This window comes from Manacus candei, unplaced genomic scaffold (genome assembly GCF_025592945.1).
Source record: "Manacus candei isolate 608988 ecotype Guabito, Panama unplaced genomic scaffold, ASM2559294v1 h1tg000034l, whole genome shotgun sequence".
In the NCBI taxonomy this organism is placed as follows: domain Eukaryota; kingdom Metazoa; phylum Chordata; class Aves; order Passeriformes; family Pipridae; genus Manacus; species Manacus candei.
Genome location: NW_026138082.1, coordinates 1,928,393 through 1,947,955, shown reverse-complemented (window position 1 = coordinate 1,947,955; position 19,563 = coordinate 1,928,393). Strand labels below are relative to the sequence as shown.

At 37.8% G+C, this 19,563-nt stretch overlaps 1 protein-coding gene across 3 annotated transcripts in view; it reads left to right on the top strand.

Moving 5' to 3' along the window:
* PDE7B (phosphodiesterase 7B) overlaps positions 1-6,586 on the top strand; it is a 171,813-nt gene extending 165,227 nt beyond the window's left edge. For all 3 annotated transcript variants that reach the window (XM_051792596.1, XM_051792597.1, XM_051792595.1), the window contains 2 exons: positions 1,126-1,206; positions 1,699-6,586. In XM_051792596.1, the coding sequence (XP_051648556.1) occupies positions 1,126-1,206; positions 1,699-1,916 (299 nt within the window). In that variant the 3' untranslated portion in view covers positions 1,917-6,586. The remainder of the gene's footprint in view (positions 1-1,125; positions 1,207-1,698) is intronic.
* Positions 6,587-19,563: the final 12,977 nt, after the last annotated feature.

Here is a 19,563-nt window from a genome sequence, read left to right as displayed (position 1 = left end):
ATGTTTCCCTAATATTTTCTAAATAGCTAATTACAACTGAAAATACTCTGCTCACATTTAAGAAGAAATTGCATGCTGCAGAGAGAAGAAGGGCAAGGCTTAAAAATGCACATGGTGTTTTATATGGGACTATAGAACCTAAGTAGCACAATAGCATTTAAATCAAAACTGTTAGTGGGGAGAAAAGAGCTTTTAAACAAAACCAGTGGATTTAAAGAAAAATATTTCTTTATTGGGTTTTGCAGTGTTTTGCCTGAACTAGCAAGTCTTTCTTACAGGCAATTTTTACCTAACTAGCCCTCACTACATTCTTATTAGTGAATCAGATGGACAAAATATTTGTTATCTGAGGGGAAGGGGCACATCTTAGCTTGCACAGTTAACTCTCACTTCCCTTCCATACTATAGACTGGAAAGTAATCAGCATTGTACACTGGCAGAGAAAACTAACAATCACAAAGGATGAATGTGTTGCACTCACAGACAGAGTTTGTTTAAAAAACAAAAACACACTCAAAACTTCACTCACTTATAGTGATCTTTGTATAAAGTAATTGCAGGCAGAAGGAAATGCCACCTCTCCAGCAGAACAAGTGACTGTTGTCTGGATGACAATGAGCAAATGAGACTCTCTGAGATGCCAAATCTGACCAGTTCTGCATCAGGAGCAATCTGAGGTGGCATCTGGAGTGAGCAGATCCCCCAGCCAACTCACACTACAGTACTACCAGAGGCACATTTCTTCTAAAATTTATATTCTGCAATTTTCTGTTAGGAAGACATTTGAATAAATGAACTAGTGAATGAAGTAAATGAACTATAAAACGTCTTAAAGGTCTTTCACATGAAGGAGTCTATTTTAAAATCCTCAGAACACTTACATGCTCAGATTAACGTTCATTCAAAAGTTATCCTTTCTTAGATTTTTCTTTGTATGGATAATCAGTTTCTCTAATACCTAAAAAGTCCAGAAAAGGAAAGTATTAGACATCTGACATGGTCATCATTGGTAGAAGATTCCAACTGCTCAAATTCACACAGTTGCAGTCACTGTAAGAGTGTGGCATAGGTTTGGAGAAGGGATAAAAGTGGCACAAAAATATTTGCTCTTTTTTTTTTTTGCAGGTGATCTAGAACAAAAATTTGAACTGGAAATAAGCCCCCTTTGTAATCAGCAGAAGGATACAATACCAAGCATACAGATTGGTAAGTATTTAATTCTCTTCTTTTTTATCTCACTATGGCACAAGCTCAAAGAGAAGCTTTTCTCCACCACCCGCTCCACCCCACTCTAGTTGTGGATACCATAAGAGTTACGAAACATGTTCTGAATTAAAATGTTCAAAAAGAAACCTATCTAAGCCGAATGTTCAACAGAAAGACAAAGGAGTCATTGCATAGGGGAAAAAGTGTCCATGGAGAAAAATTGCAGCCAGTGTGGGATTAAACACTGGTTACTTTCTTGTCTGAAATCTCCCCAGAGGGATGCCAACTCTCACAGATTTTACTGATACACATGCAGATAAAGCCGTGTCTTGTCATGTATGCTGGTCAAAAGCTGTGCATTTCAAAAGGACTCCATGTCTGTTTGAGGGTTTATTGTTATTTCTTATCAGGGTTTTTGCCACTTACATTGCTCTCAAGGCACTCTGTGAATGGATTTGTTGCTCAACAGGTGTCCCTTGTGTGTTTCCCCAGGGTTCATGACATACATCGTTGAGCCACTCTTTGAGAGGTGGGCCCAGTTTACAGGCGATACTCCCCTATCTGAAAATATGCTAAACCATCTCAGGAGGAACAAGGCCAAGTGGAGAAGCTTGCTCCACAAGCAACACAGCAGTAGTAGGAGCAATGACCACTCGGGTCAAGTGACTGGCAGCCAGGAACAGACTTTAAATGAAGAAGAGACTCCTTAATGGCAGCTTTGCACTTTTCCTTATACCACTGCTATCTCCGTCTTGGTCACAGCAGCAAGTAAGATCCCGAGTAGCCAAGAGCCTGTTGTTGAGACCGTGCAAAGGGAAGAAATGGCAAAGCAGAAGCTGTAAGGGTCCCCACCAACAGGCCCAAGGTTCTGCTGGGTTTCTTTCTGATCCTCACGTTCCATTCCTCTCCCCTCTCTTCGACCTGCGCATGCCTGATGTCATCCATCACTCCTGACCACGAACTGTCTGAATGCGGAGTCCCAGTCAGCAGCAGTTATGGCTGCCGTGAAGTAGGGAGGATTCCTGAGAGAGCAGGGGAGACAGAGAGGCACTCTTGGTTATATATTCATTTACCACAAGTCATACTGTGACATATGTATTTAGGCCCAGAGCGCCACACATGTTCCAGGCTGGCAGCTGGGCTGCACATTAAACCACCAGCATCTTCAGCATCCAGAGGACACAGGCTGACAGACGGTGCTCACAGAGGGCAGAGAGAGTCTGGTTGTTTTAGTAGTTAAAACAAAAACCTTTTTAACTTTTGTATTCTGTGCACTAAACAACAGATCTAAAAACCTTGGACTGAAGTTACTCTCTGTATACATGCCTCCAGTGTAACAAGGCTCGTTTTGGTAATCATTTTTATGCCACTTTGGATAAAAGACAGGCATCTTCTCATTGCAAGGAACAGTATTCCCTCGCAACCGAAAGGGAAGGTGTAGTACAGTCTAAACCTTTGAAACATGAACAGATCTATCTTTTGAGTACTGTTTCAAGTAACCTGTTTATATTCATATGTGTACATTTTCTGTAAATACAAAGCGCTACTGATTCCCATGCCAAAATACTGGAGTACTGTGGGATTGCTACCTGTAAAAACATTGGCACTGTGAACAGAATACTGTTAGTTTTAATACAAGAGAAAGCATTTGTAAATATGGTATAGAGTTTATTAATATACACCATTGTTTGTGGATAAAAGCCTTAACTTTTAGCATCCTTCATAGCTGCCAAAATCATATGATTACAAGATACGATTCTGAACTGCCTTTCCACTATCCAAGGTGTATCAAAGGTCATTAAGGAATGAAGTCCAGCAGGATAACTTCTTGAAAACTTCAAACACATTCCATATGGGTCCATGTTGTTAATCCATGGCACCTTGCACATTTGGTCTAGGCAAATGTTTCACAGAGCCTGAAGTTCAAAAAAACCCGAGCCCCACAGCAACACCACATGATTTGACAGTTCAACCTGATTACCATTTATTCAAGGGTGTGAATTTTTACTAAATAGCTTAGTGGTCTACAAAGCACGACATTCAGTAGTTCTGGAGTCCAGTTGTTTTCGCAAGAGATGTTGCAGTGTAGCTGATTTTTTCCCCCCATTCCCTCCTTAGATAGCCAGCGTCAAAATGCATTTGTATTTTTCTTGTAATTTAAGTAATACTTCAACTGACTTTTAGATTGGTCTCAGTCAATGAAGGAAAAAAATCTGTTGCAGTCAGACTATTAAGAAAAATCTCTTAACTGTCATAGTTGCTGAGGAATTTTCTATAATCTTGTGTTTGTGAAAGATACATGGCCTTAACTATGCCATAAACAACCTCATTTGCAAAGTCTTTATAAAACTTAAGCTTCCACCATTTCAATGAGATTGTATTCTCAAGTGATAGTCCCCTTCTCCTTTGCCCCCAGTAAAAATAACTGCATTCAGGTGAAGTATAGTGTTCTAAACCCCCAATACATCAAATCTGTATAGCTGTTTTCCAGCAGATATGGCCATACAATCATGTTTGGATGTGAATACCTTGAAGAGGCCAACAAAGAAAGAGCTATTTAAGTCGGTGTTTGAGAAAGATATTTACTCAAAAAAGTGCAAGGGGAGATATAATAGATTTTTCTCAATTACAGGGGATATGGACTTGATAAGAGAAAGTTCATGCTCAGAAGGTAACTAATATGTTAAAGGAAAATAAAAAGCAAAGTATGTTTTACTCTACTAATTCTTTGTGTGTATCTTCAGAGAAAGAAGCTGAAACCCAGTGAAATAGGAGGGTGGAAAACACTGTGAGAACACAAAGCACTCCAAGAATGATGTTTTTCTTCCCCCTCTACTGTTACATAAGGTATAACCATATGTAGGTAAAACCATAAGGTAGAAAATCTCTCTTCCTCCCACTTCTAAATGAGACTCACATATTAGAAGGACCACAGCAAGCAAAGAGAGAGAGAGAGAGAGAGAGAGAGAGAGAGAGTTGTAATATAATTAAATTATTTCTAACTACAGGACATAATTTCTTCTTAACCACCTGATGGTAGGGGCAGAAGCATCACCATTTTGCAGCTTTTTAGATGTATCTTTCCTTCTGACAGATTTAGGACAATTATTAGGACATTACACAAGCAGTGTAATGTGCTGCTTAGAAGCACTTAAGTACATACAAAAGGATATAATTTCCCTTGTTTTGTCTTTTTACTAAGAAAAGAAAGCCCTTTTCCTTCTAGTTCAAAGAAATTTTTTACAATGTTCTGAAATTTAGTTCAATAAACACGGTGTCTAGCAGCATAAAAAGCTCTTGACAGAGACATTGTTGAGCTGTTTCTGAAGAGCTTCCAGAAAATAGGTCCAGCAGGTACAAATGAAATTTTGTTACAGCTACATTAAACTCAAGCCCTTTTCTACAAGTGGAGCCTGCAGAGTCCATTACAAGTTTGCTCTTACCAAGCTAAAACTTTTTAACTTTAAAAAGCTGCTCTGAAAATTGTGGGGGATTTTGGCGCACTGATTTGCTAAATTTCATACCTGCTAGATTTCAATCACCTTGTCTAATGACATAGTGCTTGAAATAGGTTCAGGGTGGCTCCAGCAATACTTCTGTACTTGTGAGCCAAACCCATTACACAAATTTTGGTCTGGCCAGTTTGCCTCAGGTGTTCCAGACAGAGGTGTGCTGAACAGTTAGGCTCTGGCAGCAGATTCCTGGCAGCCAAATTCACCGGGGTCTGTGATGCAAAGTGCTACCATCTGATTTCCCTTAGAAGCCAAACGATGACCGATAACAGCCAGTCCAACAACACCAGTGTTCATTATATGTGGTTGTGATACACACTTGGTATTCTGTAGTTTGGAGGGCATTTCTGCACCAGGTTTTCTCCCCAGGATGCCAACAGAATGCTGATGCACAGAATGGAAAAACTATGCAGATAATACAGATTTCTGTGTTGTCAGCCCCATTAGCCACTTTACAGAAAGCCTTTGTACAGTGTTTTTCCTTCTTACTGGGCCAGTTGCAGGTAAAAGATTTTGAAGTTTTTTTAAAACTGAGTTAAGGTTTCCATATATGGAAAGAAAAAGAAAACTACTAAAAGCAGGAGGTCAAAATGTTTTTATGGCCCACAATTGCAATTCATTTGATTAAAATCTAGCTTCTTTAAATAAAGATTTCATGCCATCAAATAAGAAATTTTGTATAATTAAGAACAATAATAAGTAATGACAACTGCTAAGTGAAAATTTTAGGCTGGTTAAAATAATGCATACGTATGCATTGTCAGTAAGTCAAGATTTTACTTACTTTTGGGTTTTTAAGTGTCAGTAGTCCAGCCACCAGCCAAAAGGACTATTAAAAACATGTACCTTTGGAATAGAGGAACAGAGAGAGGAGCAGCTGAAATGGAGTCTATGGAGGAAAAAGAAAAAAACAAAACACATGATCTGCCATTGTATCTAACCTAATCTACAACACAGGTCAATTATTTTTGTATAAACTTGTGATTTTCATGAAGGAAACCAAGGCCTCCCCAATAATTAGTAGCAGAGAAAGCTGTTACCACAGTAAATAAGATATGCCCACTGCATAGCTATCTTACCAGCTTTTCCAGTCTGTGGTTGAAATTTCTGTTAAAAGTTTCTGTCAAATTAGACACAAAATGCACACCAGCCCTTCCAAATGGATTCTCCTAAGAAAGGAGAAACACTCAAGTAGCTACAATTTTATTTTCAGGTACCAGCCATAATTTATAGCCTGATATTTTAAGTCACTCAGCTGAGTTGTCCATAAAATATGCCCATTCCTCCCCTGATACCACCATCCCACTCATGGCCCACAAAAATCAATAATTAAATTTGACTTAAGATCCTGCAAATCCAAAAAAAGCCACCCCAAACAGAAACAAAGCAAAACCACAAGGCAGGTTTCATGCCATGAATATGTATTCAAATTACTTTGATTGGTGCAAACTGTTACTCTATTATTTGTTTCTATAATCCATCCAATATTTTAGGTACATAAACTTTTAAGTGCAGAGCATAAGTTTGACTTGGATGTAAAATATATTCTGCTTATCTTTGAATTCAAGATTGTATATGTCATGTTTATTGTAAAGCATTTTATATATACATATTCGCATATCTTAGACAACTCTTTGGGCCAAGCACTGGTCCCCTCAACTTCACTGGGACCAAGAATCAGCCCCCGTATGTGCGTATATATGCCATATGCATCATTCTGAAAGGAAGCACTAGATTGTGTGAAAATGCTGTGACTGCTATGCAGTGATGCCAAGAGACTTAACTGTATCTTTTTTAACATACTGCTGTAAGTATTCATCATGTCAAAGAATGACAACTAATAAAAAAAAAACAATGAAGTGTCTCAAGTTCTTTGGTAAAGCCAGTTGATTGAAGCATCTCCTTAGTTTGCAGAAGACATTCTGGTTTGACAAAACAGCAGAATTCCTGCTGCATCCATCCTCCCACTGTCTCTCCTTCTTAACAGTAGAAAAATCCCTTTCCTAGTGCGATGTTTCTCAGAAAAACTTTTCTCTAAATTTACCCTTAGCCTTGCTGTATGAATTAAATGGACTTAGGAGCAAGAAAAGTATTTCCATATAGTTTTCCTAAGCATGTAGTAAAAGGATTTTCAATCCCCGGGAAAAATGCTTTCCTGTTCAAGTATTTAAAGGAGAGAGTTGTCTTTTACTATTGTTTCAGTTCCAATAACGAGTTCTCCTTACTATCATTGGTCAATGTCCATTTTCTCATTTCTCAGTTTCAGACCATATTATTTATATGTGCAAAATTACAAAGGCTTTTGAAGTTAAATTGAAAATATGAGAAGCATTGATGTTCTACACTGGTAAGTATTTCTAAGTGAGAAATACTTAATATTTGTCACTTCAGGGACTTGACTTTGACACATCTTTAAAGACAGAATTTATTTGTACATCAGATCTTTAGTAACAACACTCAATGGGTTTGTGCCATGCAAATACTACAATTGAATCAAATATAGGAGCTGGAAATATATTTTTGAGTTAAGTGCTATTTAGCCAACATTTTAAATTTATTTTCCTTAAAAAGCCACCCTTCAAAATCATAGTAAGTTTTTTCCTGTGTCCTCCAGATACAAGCTGAATTGCAGAATGGACTCTAGAATGAAGCCCCTTAGAGATGTGTCCTATGTAAAGGTGGAGTTGTGATGGCTTCTCCAGGAGTAGTTTTACACAGTTAGCATTGGAAAACCACTCAGTTTTCCATAACAGCTTTAACAGTGTTATTTTCAAGTACAGCTAAGTCAATACATGTTCCCACTCTGCACAGACACTGGATGGATGGATGCTGATGTTTAATGGTTCAAAACAAATAACGCACACTAGCAAGTGGGAACGTATGAATGAACAGTAAAACAAAAAATAATTATATGGCAGTATTTTTGTCCTGGCCAAATACTTACCTGTGCTTAAAGCTCAGGTGGAGAATCTTGGAAATATAATTATTCATTAAGAAAAGAAACAATGCAATATACAAGTGACAAACAATTATTTAGGTGACACTCCTTTTACCTCCAATGTCCACCACAGTGCAAACCTCTCCAAGATAAAACAAGTGCAGTTACAAAATACACTGTTTTTAGCAACAAAGCAGGTTTATGGTGTCTCCACTTCTACTCATCTCTGTCTTTCAGTGATGTTGTATACAGTACAGTCTCAAACAGCTGTTTAGGGACAGACAGATAGAAAATGAACCACAGGATAGGAAAAGGCTTTAAAAAATAAAAAGGCTCTGACAGTAAAACCAATGCATCCTTACTATTTATATCCTGGGCTAGTTTGGATCTCAGGCAGAGTTATACTAACACCATGCAATACCTTAATCTGTGACAATTGAAGTTTTCTACCAGCAGCACCACCTCCTAAAAGCTACCTTGGGTGTCTACACAGGGCCGTGTAGACCTATGCACACAAGGAAGTGAGTATCACAACAGCAGATAAATTTCGTGTCAGACTTTATAGTAATACACTTTAGAGAGAAGATTTGAAACCTGTACCCTACAGAGCTCTAAATATATTGTACTAGATTAGGAAGGGGATCTGGGTGTCTTAAAAAGTTGTAACTAAAATGGAGTATTAGAATTCATACAGAGGAGTTGTCCTGTTATTTCCATCACTCCTACTACCCAGAGATAAATTCAATGCCATCATTTGCATACCAATCATCCCTCTCTAGAAAGTGCAAGGACAAGAGTGGGAAGTGCAAAGGGTGGCAAAAAGTAATTTGAATCACGAAAAACCTCCAGAAAGGAGAGACAGAGGAAAAAAGACTGTAGCTTCATTAGTACCATGTATAAAAAAACCCCAGAACATTTGGGCAGACTGAGAGCTTCTGCTTTCCCCAGATCAAAACACAGGTGAAACAAAGTAAAGCAGTACATATGGAAGTTGCTGCCCCAAGCATACATTAACCTTTAACCACATAGTAAAGCTTAAAAGAACATTGAACATTTATATGAACAAAAAGAAAATTCATGGTTAGAAATACATATTACTAAGATCATAATCCTGAAGAAAATGCACTATAATACTTAAATCCACCTTTAGTTTAAAATGATGCTTTCCTGCGCTACTCATGCAGCTCAGCAGCTGTTCCAGTTCCAATCCAGACTTTCCATTTTTATGTGCAGAGGATTCCTATGACCTTAGCTCATTCATAAGCATATTTATGAAAGAAATATAGTTACCAAAAAGAAAAATCTAGTGCTACACCTACACATGCCCAGTCTCATTTCTATAGCCAGGCCTACCAACACCTGCAGACAAATGCAGGGGTAGTCATGTCAGGCAATCAAAATCCAAAGAAAATAGGAAGTACTGAAACATACGGTAGATTCAAAGGCAGATTCAAAAAGAAAATATTGTCCCAAAGACCACTTGTTTGTATCTTTCATGTTTTGCATTTGACAAATATATTTCAAGTCAATCCTTAGAGGGAGGAGAAGAAAATAGATATATTGGTATCATCAACTGAGAGACCAAAACATGAGTGGAATTACTTTGTTTCAAATGTACTGTTTTGCTGGGACAAGGTTCCAAGTATAGAAGTACTTCAGGACTTGGACGTTGTGCTCTATGGTACCTGTGCACAACACATTTATTTCCCCCAGTGTATCAGAAAAGTCACCACCACCAGTTCTACCATTTCTGCATGAAACATTAAGAAGTGGCCATTTACACTATGTGCTTTGAAGTACCTTTTATCAGCACTAATGCTGAATTAAGATGCAACTGCGCAGCTCCCACATTAAAAGGAAATCTTCTTCAAAAATGCCAGTAGCTGAAGACTGCCTATGTAAAGACAGATCTTAAACAAATCAAGAAACATAAGGAAGATCTGGGATGGCTACGTCAGCCACTCAAAACAGCTAAGTGACATTGGCACATTGTATACTTTAGGTGCATAAAAGTGTGTACAAGAGTTTTAATATAGCAAATACACTTCCGTCATTTATCTTCATTATAGCTACAAAGATATTACACACAGAAATTATATCACCTGAAGGTATTAGTGAATTAAAGTGAAGAAACCTGGAAAAAAACTGTATAGTTGACTTCCTTCTGCACTTGATCCTCAAATCCTCTGTTTGGTCAATCAGGAGTCCTATCTGCAGATGACTAAAAATGGTTATCAAGCTTCATTTTTATCTTCTTGGATCTCTTGCCCCCACTTCCTTCCTCTGCATACCTAATTATGGTCAGCTTCTTGAAAACACCAACTAATCAGAAGCAACACACAAAAAAAATTTGAGTTGGGAAATTATGGTATTTATTATGTTTCCAATCATATGTTATGTTCTTTTAAAAAGCAGTGTGATTCCCTCCCCTCCCCCCCCAAAAAAAAGGAATTCTTCCTTCTCTGAGATGCTCTGGATTGGGCTAGAAGAGAAAAAGTTCAGAAATGCAGAGAATCTTATACAAGAAAGCCATGGCAAGAAGTTCAGAGCTCACTTGGAGAATGCGGCAAGTAAATAAAATTCTTGTGAGCCTTCACTGTCAGCCAGACATGAGAGGGGCCTAAGAGAATTGACTACAACTCAGAATGGTATTAAGTGGAAGCAAGAACTTGTATGCAAGGGCACAACCCCTTTTTTGTTTTCTGTCTTCCTTGATAATTTCTGTGTTCTCCCTTGATAAAACTATGGAGGTTTTATTGTAATAAAGCCTGGCTTTTTGATTTCAAAAGAAACAGTTTCCTGAGGCTCAGATCCACTTCAATTCCTGTACCACTTTTTATTAAGCATACTTTACTATAGTATGAAATGTTTTCTTTTTTTTAAGAGCATTTCAGTTTTATGGAACAGTAGTTAATAATATTACTATTAATGTTTGCTTAGGATGGAGCATAAAAAAGTGTCTGGATTTCAGCTGCCTTTTGCCAAATCCTCCATCTGCCCAAGACCTGAAGATATTGCAATATAATCTCGTGTTACCAACAATCTCCATTTTCTTTTGAACAGTTCCACTACTTAGGCCTATATGTTGGCAGGTTTGAAATGTAAACTACTAACAAAATGATCTGACATTTTGACTATGGCAACTCAACAGTCACATTGTATGTGAAATGCTAGATAAAGGTGGAATTTATTTATTTGCACTATGATTAAATTTCAGAGCACTCTAGTTATGGATTAGGACACCACAAGGGTCCCCACTGCTCCCACCATAAGTCTTCACAATAGAAATAATCTAAAAACAGGTTCAAGAAGAAAACAGTTCAAGAAGAAAACCATCACAGATCCTGTAGAGAGCTAGATGTGAAAGGGCAGCTTTTACTTCAATGATAAAGGAGCAAAACTTCTATGGTTTTGTGGAAAAAGCAAATTGATCACCTCCAAGTACCTTTTTTTTTTTTTTCATTTATTTCCTCACCAATCCAACTGCAATTCTTTCTTTCTGATACTTCAGTGTCATTAATTTAAAGGGAGAGCTTACATTATCACTCTTGAGTTACTTGACAGTTTCAAGTTTTGCCTGTGGGTGTTATATTGCTCTCAGGGACATCTTATATAATAATGCAGATATCATTTTTTAGCTGGCACAGCACATCTACAAACTTAAATTTTACTGAGATCCATGATAGAATGAAATCTTCTCAAATAGCTGAATATCAGCAAGGAGTTTGAACCTTCAAGCATAGCACAAGCTCCTCCCTCTGTGAAACTAATACTTTTGAGATTAAAACAAATATGTTAGTGAGAGCTGTTCTCTTTTTAAGACAACCTATGATAAATACACTAGAAAATAAACATCAGGGGGAGAGAAGGAAGGCACCATTGTCAAAAAGTGACAATTGTTTTACTCCATTGGTTCACTGTAGAACTACCTTTGGGTTCTACTACAGAGAGTAAATAAAGAAGAGTCACCAATTCCCACTGTGAATGTTGTACTTATTACTGAAATGCACTCTCATTTAAATTATTCTAGTTTTCCCTTCCTACGATTGGTTAGTATTATATTTCTCTCTGTCACAAAAAGAGGCTTCTAGCACTTTTTTTTGTCTCCATGCATTCACAGTCAAGTCACTGCAAACAGATTTTCTGTTTCTGAAATAATACAGTGGCAAAACCAATAAGTTTGAATGAAACTCCTTTGTAGTTCTCCAACTGACTGTACTAGTATGTATTTTCTTTCTGAAGACCTAACCTGCTCTGGCATTATCACTATGGCCTTTTGCCATCATTCACATCTTCATTATTTTTCTCAATGTAATTTCTGGTTTTAATTATCCACAAATTTTGTCACTTATTTAATTACTAAAAATATCAAACTTCATTAACCCAGCACCATTCTCTATAATCCTAGTAGAAGTACTTCCTTTCAGTGATTACTATTATCTGCCAGTTAATCAGTTCCACATCCATTTAACATCTACTTTGTGGGTAATATGAATGCTATATTTAATTTACACTATTCTATTATAGCTATTTTTGTCAAAGATGATTTAAAAGATCTGTTTTACAATGAAGTCACATGATATAACTCCTGTTATAGAAGTATTTTCAACTCTGCACTAGGATCCCATCATACAGAATTTTTGCCTAGAATTGATACATGCTAATTGATCTACAGTCATGTGGTTTACCTCACTTTTCTTAAAAAGAAAACTTAGATGACACAATAATTTTCTGAATGCCTATGTTACTTCAAGGCTTATTCAAAGTAAATATAAAAGGCCATATATGTCCTTCTACAGATGTGTAGAAATAGCACAAGTTTCTGTGGGTTCCCCAGGCAACTACTAGCTTAGAGGACTGTTAACATACTCTTCTCCTAGCAACAGCACCAAGAGCTCACAAAGCATGAAGCAGGATCTCTCAAATTCTGTTTATTTTGCTTACCTTATGTCAATATATTTTAAATATATTCTTTTATTTGTGACCTCAAAAATCTAATTTGACATCAAAAACTAGATCAGTAATAAACTAGGTTATAGAGCAGATTATTTGGTAGACATAAGTCTCACTAGCAGCCTCATTGTTATAACATACTAAATAAGAAGTATACTCTTCAAATCTGAAAGAAAAGGCTATGCCACTACTGAGAAATAATAAATGGGCTGAGGATTTGATAGAAGTTTGGCAAAAAAACGACTCCTCGGAAACATAACAAATAAAACTTTAATATAATTCATATACATGCAGACAGTGCATATGAGAAGAATAGACAGGAGAAGCAAACACAGATGAAACACATCAGAGTGGTCAAATGAACAGATAGGAAAAGGGGGTGTTGATAAAGCCCACATTTCATCTGAGTCAAGACAAAGTAGAACTTCAAACTAGCTATTTTTACTTTCACCAAATACTGAGTTTCAGATTACTTTCCCACCATACATACTGGTAATAAATTAAAAACAAAAAAACATTGAGCTTGACCTATCTTCAGAAACACGTCCTCACAAGCAAGAAAAGAGCATTACAAAACAGTCTGACTTATCAAGCCTGCCCCACTAGATGACAGTCAAACAGGGTATGTAAGTCAAGCAAAAACATCTACTAGAAAAAGCATAATGGAAAAAGATGAGTAAAATACCAGTCAGACAAAATTAAGTAAGAAACAACAGACTATGCATATAAAAACCCAGTATTGTAAAGGACAGAAACCCCTCACTTCAGTAGTAGAAGACACAACCTCTGATATTTCAAAACTATTAACACAGATTCCTACAGCTCTCACTATAGAAAAAATAAGACAGACACAGGTTGTAAAATGCAAGGTGACAATGAATCAACCAACCACAAGGCAACAATAACATGGGAACAAACTAGAACTAAGCTCATTTCAAATTTTTTCCTTTACACCACCAGCTGTTGCTCAGTGGCAACTGTCTCCCAGCAAACACAGCTGCTGTGTAACAGCATGAGAACTGTAAAGTAAAAGAGAGAAGCAGGAACAATCTGTTTAACTTTCCCCGTTAAGTAAAATGTAGAGTACCAAAGAGAAAGCACAGATGGCAAGAACAGACATCTCAAATGCACAAGTCCTCCACAGTTCAAGGTGATAGGATGGGCAAGATGTTCCTTATTTAAAAATATGTAGATGAATAGTTCCTTTCACTCTAGCAGCTCTGCTGAAGCTGACAGCGATGCAGAAGCCTTACTGAAGGTTAAACTTTGCCCAGCTCTGCAAACATATACTTGCCCAGCTTTATGAATGCACCTAAACTCGTTCAAGTCATCGTGTACCCGTGACAACCAATGAATGCCTATGTTTACAGAATAGTATAGTCCTTCAACTGAGAGAAAAAAACGTGAATCTTAATGCCCCATAGTTACTTTGACTTTTAATCAGTAAGAAGCAGCACATTTTCACCTCTATCATCTCAAAGTTATTTATACAAATCCCTGCAATTCTGTGGCAGTGCTCATTATATGTGTACTGCAACACAAAGAGAAATTTTCTCCCATGGCCATTTTACATGGGATAAGAGAGGATATTTTTTCAGGAAAAGAAAGACAGATGAAGCCCTTCTCTAACTTACCACTTAAAATCTCCAGCCCATTCTTCCAGAAAATGAAGTAGCAGATTTATTTTGTGAAGAGAATAAACTGGTGTTGCCTTATATTAATGTGAATGCATAAAAATACAGTTCACCATAATGCTAGTAAGTTAGAATCATGCACCTCTACAATTTAGTGAATACCACTGTAAAGATAAAAACATAAAGGGATTAAAATTTTGTTGTTCGACTTAATACTGACAAAGCAGAATTACTTTTAAATTCAAGACTTGCAGCATAGACCCAGTATAACACTGCTCTCTTGTGGTTAAATACATGAAGTTCGTCTGCAGAATGTAACAACTATTTACATCAATTATTTTTAAAAATTTTCAAAGGTATTTTAATCTAAGACAGTTTTTGATGATCAGGAGTTTAAAGCAACCAGTGCCAACTCCACTCCTCCACACTATACTGCTTGTCTCCATTACCTAAAGAGAGAATTCAAATTCCTGGTTTTGGTTCTCTGAAATTAATGCCTACATGAGCCTTAAAGAAAAGGTAGGCATACACCCATCCCAATAACAATGAAAATGAAAATCTGACCCTTCTTGCTGACATACATAAATAATTTGTTTTTAAAGCCTCCTTCAGCCTTCCAGGCTTAATAAAAATGTAAGCAGAAAGTAAAATGTAAAGAGGAGTAGCAACATAGTTGGAACAAAAGCACCACGTTGTTTTTCTTTCAATGTGCAAAATAAAAAAAAAAAATAAAATTAAAATTCCCATTGCAGGAGAGATCCTACTGACAGGATTTTTGGGGAAATAATAAATAACAAAATAAGGGCCTTTTGATTATTATAATCAAAATTTGTAAATAATCTGGCCAAGTAATACTGAAATGTGCAAAATATTTCTCAAGTCGAAGGGCAGCTGTCATCTTTAGCCTTATCCACAATACAATTTCAGATATTGTTAAAACTATCACCACAGTTCGTGATTGGGTTCCTAAACAAAATGTTTCAAGCCATAACTATGGAGCATAGTGCACTGTTACAAATCACTGAAACACTTACTAACAGCAAGAGAGGAAAAAGCCTGTCAAAGACCCTTCCAGATTGTACCTTTCACATTTGTCGAACTGCAAGAAACAAAAGCAGAATAATTTATACAAGCAGATTCAAACATTAACTCATGTCTTTTTCTTTTTACATTCTTTTTTCTACTGTACACTTTACAACTCTCCTACAAAAACTCTATACTAACTATCCAATACCTCTTCTTTTTTGATACACTGTAAATGTAGAGTAACATCAGCTTCGAACTTCAAAGCATTTTGAATAATAATGAAGAATTCCTCTCTTTATACATTGATGATTTACAACAGGTATCTTATTCTTTCTAGCCAAGCTACATGCTTCTTCTTCAAATCTTTGAAATTAAATTACCCTTCTCTGGATACACTCCAGCACCTCAATGTCTTTCTTGAAGCGATGGGTCCAAAAGTGAACACAGGATTCGAGATGCAGCCTCACCAGTGCTGAGTACAGGGGAAAAAACATTGCCCTGGTTCTGCTGGACACACTATTGCTGATACAAGCCAGGATGCCATCAGCTTTCTTGCCCACCTGGCACACTGCTGGGTCATGTTCAGCCACTGTCAACCAGCACCCCCAGGTCCTTTTTTGCTGAGCTGCTTTCCACATACTTTCAAAGAGTCAACTTCAGCCTTTGTAATAAGATGTCAGAAATAGAATATCACAAGTTAAAAATTAATCTACCTGTAGAAGACTCACTAATAGCTATGTACCTTTCTACACATGCTTAGCAAATTGAGAGATTGACAGGTCACCTTGTCATAGAGGGAGATCGGGTTGGTCCAGAAGGACCTGCCTTTCATAAACCCCTGTGGTCTGGGCCAGATCCACTAGTTGTCCTATATGTACCAAATGGTGGCACCTTAAGACAACCTGACCCACGACCATTCCCAGCACTGAGGTCAGACTGACAGTCCTGGAGTTCCTCAGATCCTCCTTGTAGATGGGTGTCACACTGGCCAACCTCCAGTCATCTGGGACCTCCTTGGTTAGCCAGGACTGATGACAAATGATGGAAAGTGAATTCCACCAGCTCTGTCCATACCCTTGGGTGGATCCCATCTGGCATGATAGACCTGTGTGTGTCCAAGTAGTGTAGCAGGTTGCAAACCTTTACTCTTGAATTACTGGGGCTTAATTCCATTCTCCCTGTCCCTGTCTTCCAGTTCGGGGGGCAGGGTACCCAGGGACTAAGTGGTCTAGCTATTAAAGACTGAGGCAAAGGCAACATTAAGTAGTCCAGCCTCTTCCTCATCCTTTGTAACTATGTTTCCCTCCACATCCAGTAAAGGATGGAGATTCTTCTTGTCCCTCCTGTTATTGTTAAAGTATTTATAGAAACATTATAGAAACATTTTTATTGCCTTTTACTTCAGTAGCCAAAGTTCTAGTTGGGCTTTGGCCCCTCTAATTTTCTCCCTTCCTAATCTTACAACATTGTTACAGTCTTTCTGAGTTGCCTGACCCTTCTCCCAGCGGTCATAAGCTCTCCTCCTTTTCCTGAGCTCCAGTCAAAGCTCCCTGTTCAGCGAAGCTGGTCTTCCCCACCAGCTCATCTTAAAGACCCTGGGAATGGCCCACTCCTCTCCTTTAGCATTTCCTCCTTGAAAAATGTTGATCTTTCCTGGACTTCTTTGCCTTTCAGGACCGCCTCCCAGCAGATTCACTCAACCAGTCTTCTAGACAGGATAAAGTCTGCCCTGCAGCAGTCCAAGGCAGCGGTCCTGTTGACTCCTCTCCTTACTTCTCCAAGAATTGAAAACTATCATTTTGTGATCACTGTGCCTAAGATGCCTCCAACCGCCACATCACCCACCAGTCTCTGTTTGCACACAACAGGAGCAGCGAGGCACCTTCTCCTCTGCAAACTACTCAGATTTCACACAGACGTCCAACAATAATGCTCTAAAATATCATACACAATTAATAGATTATTTAGATAAACCTGGAAGGTAATACACATGTAGGTGAAGTCAGCGGCTGCAGACATTGCTTAACATTGGGACATCACTTGCTTCAGAAGTCTTGCCTGCATAACTTTCTTTCCCCAAGGCATCTGATCAGTAACTCAAGGCTAACTTGTTTAGCAGGTTCCCTAATATAATACATATAATGTTACTATTTAGTTAGGACTAAAGAACAATGCAATTAATTCCTGACAAGAAGAATAAACTGAGGGCAGTGAATACTGTTGCATATTCTCTGCTCTGCCTTTACCCAAAAACTCTGTACCTACATGTGCAGAGAGAAGACAGATTATATATTAATTGTCCCTCACGAGTAGTGAGTATCTGGACAGGTCTGGTATATTATAGGAGTATATCAGCAGTGACATTCTGATAGTTGAGGTAATTGTATTCATTAGTCTCCTTGTAATGGGAAGCTCACTCAAATCTTATAGGATCTCCTAGAGGAAAATCTGTAAAACTGTTTTTAAAGGACTGCATTGTACTTTTCCTTCTTACCCTATTTACTCAAAATATTTGAATCATTTATTCTTGTTTCAATTTTATCAACTGGAAAATTGGATATATTTATACATATTTTTTAGGCTTTTTAGAGGAAAACCAAAACCAACGTTCATTCCAGAGACCACCCCAGCAACCCCCGAAGGAAGACATGCTGCCCAAAAATTCATCATGAGTGGTAGGAGAGTAAGTTTTTCAGACCTCTTCAGTGATAGAATAAGAAGGCACAGCCTTTCACAAGATTGTTCCAGCAGATCAATAGAGCACTCATGTTCTTGAATCTCTTCCTCCTCTCTTGTATTAATAGCACAACTCTTGAGTTGCACTGTGACTGAGTAATTCACTCAGGGACCTAATGTAAACCAGGGTATTTGTAGGTGAACAGGGCATGGATTCTAGGTGGGCATAGGTAATCTTCGAGAACCTCAAGTTGCTTCCAAGCTGTTGATACAGAAGCTCTAGTCAAAGAAAATAAGATGACAAAGCCACATTTCCATCAGTTCTGAAAGCGAGAAAAATCTCTGCAATGACTGATATAACTTTTCATTGCTAACTATCCCTAAGCTTTGCAACTTCTTAGTACTGAAAACTGTCAGATGTTACCAGATGCCACCCACAGACTTCTCAAGGTATACCAGAGTTGAATGCCTACCCTAATTTATAACTGGAACTACATAAAATAAAGACTCTGTTCTCATAACATGTCTACATGGTACATAGTTGAGAAAAAAAAAAACAACCCACATGGTCCATGATTTATTCTTTTTCCTAAGGAAGTGGGTCAGCTTAAACTACTTTATAACTACATTACTGCACAATTCACATCAAACTGACACAAACATCAGAGAGAGTACCCAACAACCAGAACGATCATACAGCTCACCAAAATTTGCAGATGCTTCTGACACTAGATCATTGGTTTCAGAGGTACTAAGAAATTTCTCAGAAGTCCTTTCCAAAATGAAAAGACACTTCCAAATTCAAAATTCCTACTGCAAACTCCTCCTGTGGTCAAATCCCAAGATGAATTCTGGGGAGAACAGAAAAATATAAAAGGAGTCCAAAACAACAGTTCTTCCTGAAGACAAGAAACTGTTGGTCACATAAAGCAACTAACGTAGAGGAGAGAGACTGCTGTATTGAGGGTTTTGTAGATAATTCAGTCTCCCGCAGAAAGAATTCCATCCTCATGTTTGTCAGTCACGGCAGAACAGCCACAAACCCTGAAATCCCCTGGATCTAGGAACACTGATATAAAACAGGAGATAACTTGCTCCCCCTCACCACAATGCAGATACTGAGGAAAAACGGAGCCAATTCATAGGCCTTATGCTCCCAGGGACTCTCCTGCCCTCATATCCTCTTCTGCAGGCACTGCATCAACTTCTCTCTCTGTTGCTCCTCGATGCCCTAGTATAGCAAGACCAGAGCAGCAGACAAGACAATGAGGAGTTTTGATAGAAGAGGGTAAGATTGCCAAGTAGAGGGCCGAGCTGGCTATTCAGTATGGATTTCATAGCAGTTGTCAAATTTAGGTAGAGGAAGCAGCAAATGTGTATTTTGAAAGAAAGGGAAGGCCAAACTGTTATGGACCAAGCAAGGAATGGGAGAATATGATAAAGTTAAATAATTACTAAATCCAGAAAAAAAAAAACAAACCAAAAAACAAACATCTAGATGATGTCATTTTAGGAGCATAATATATCAAGTCACTTGATATATTATGTTCAGTTTTAGTCAAAAGATAACTTTTAAAATTAAAATGGAAGTATGGCATTTGCACACTAATTTCTTACA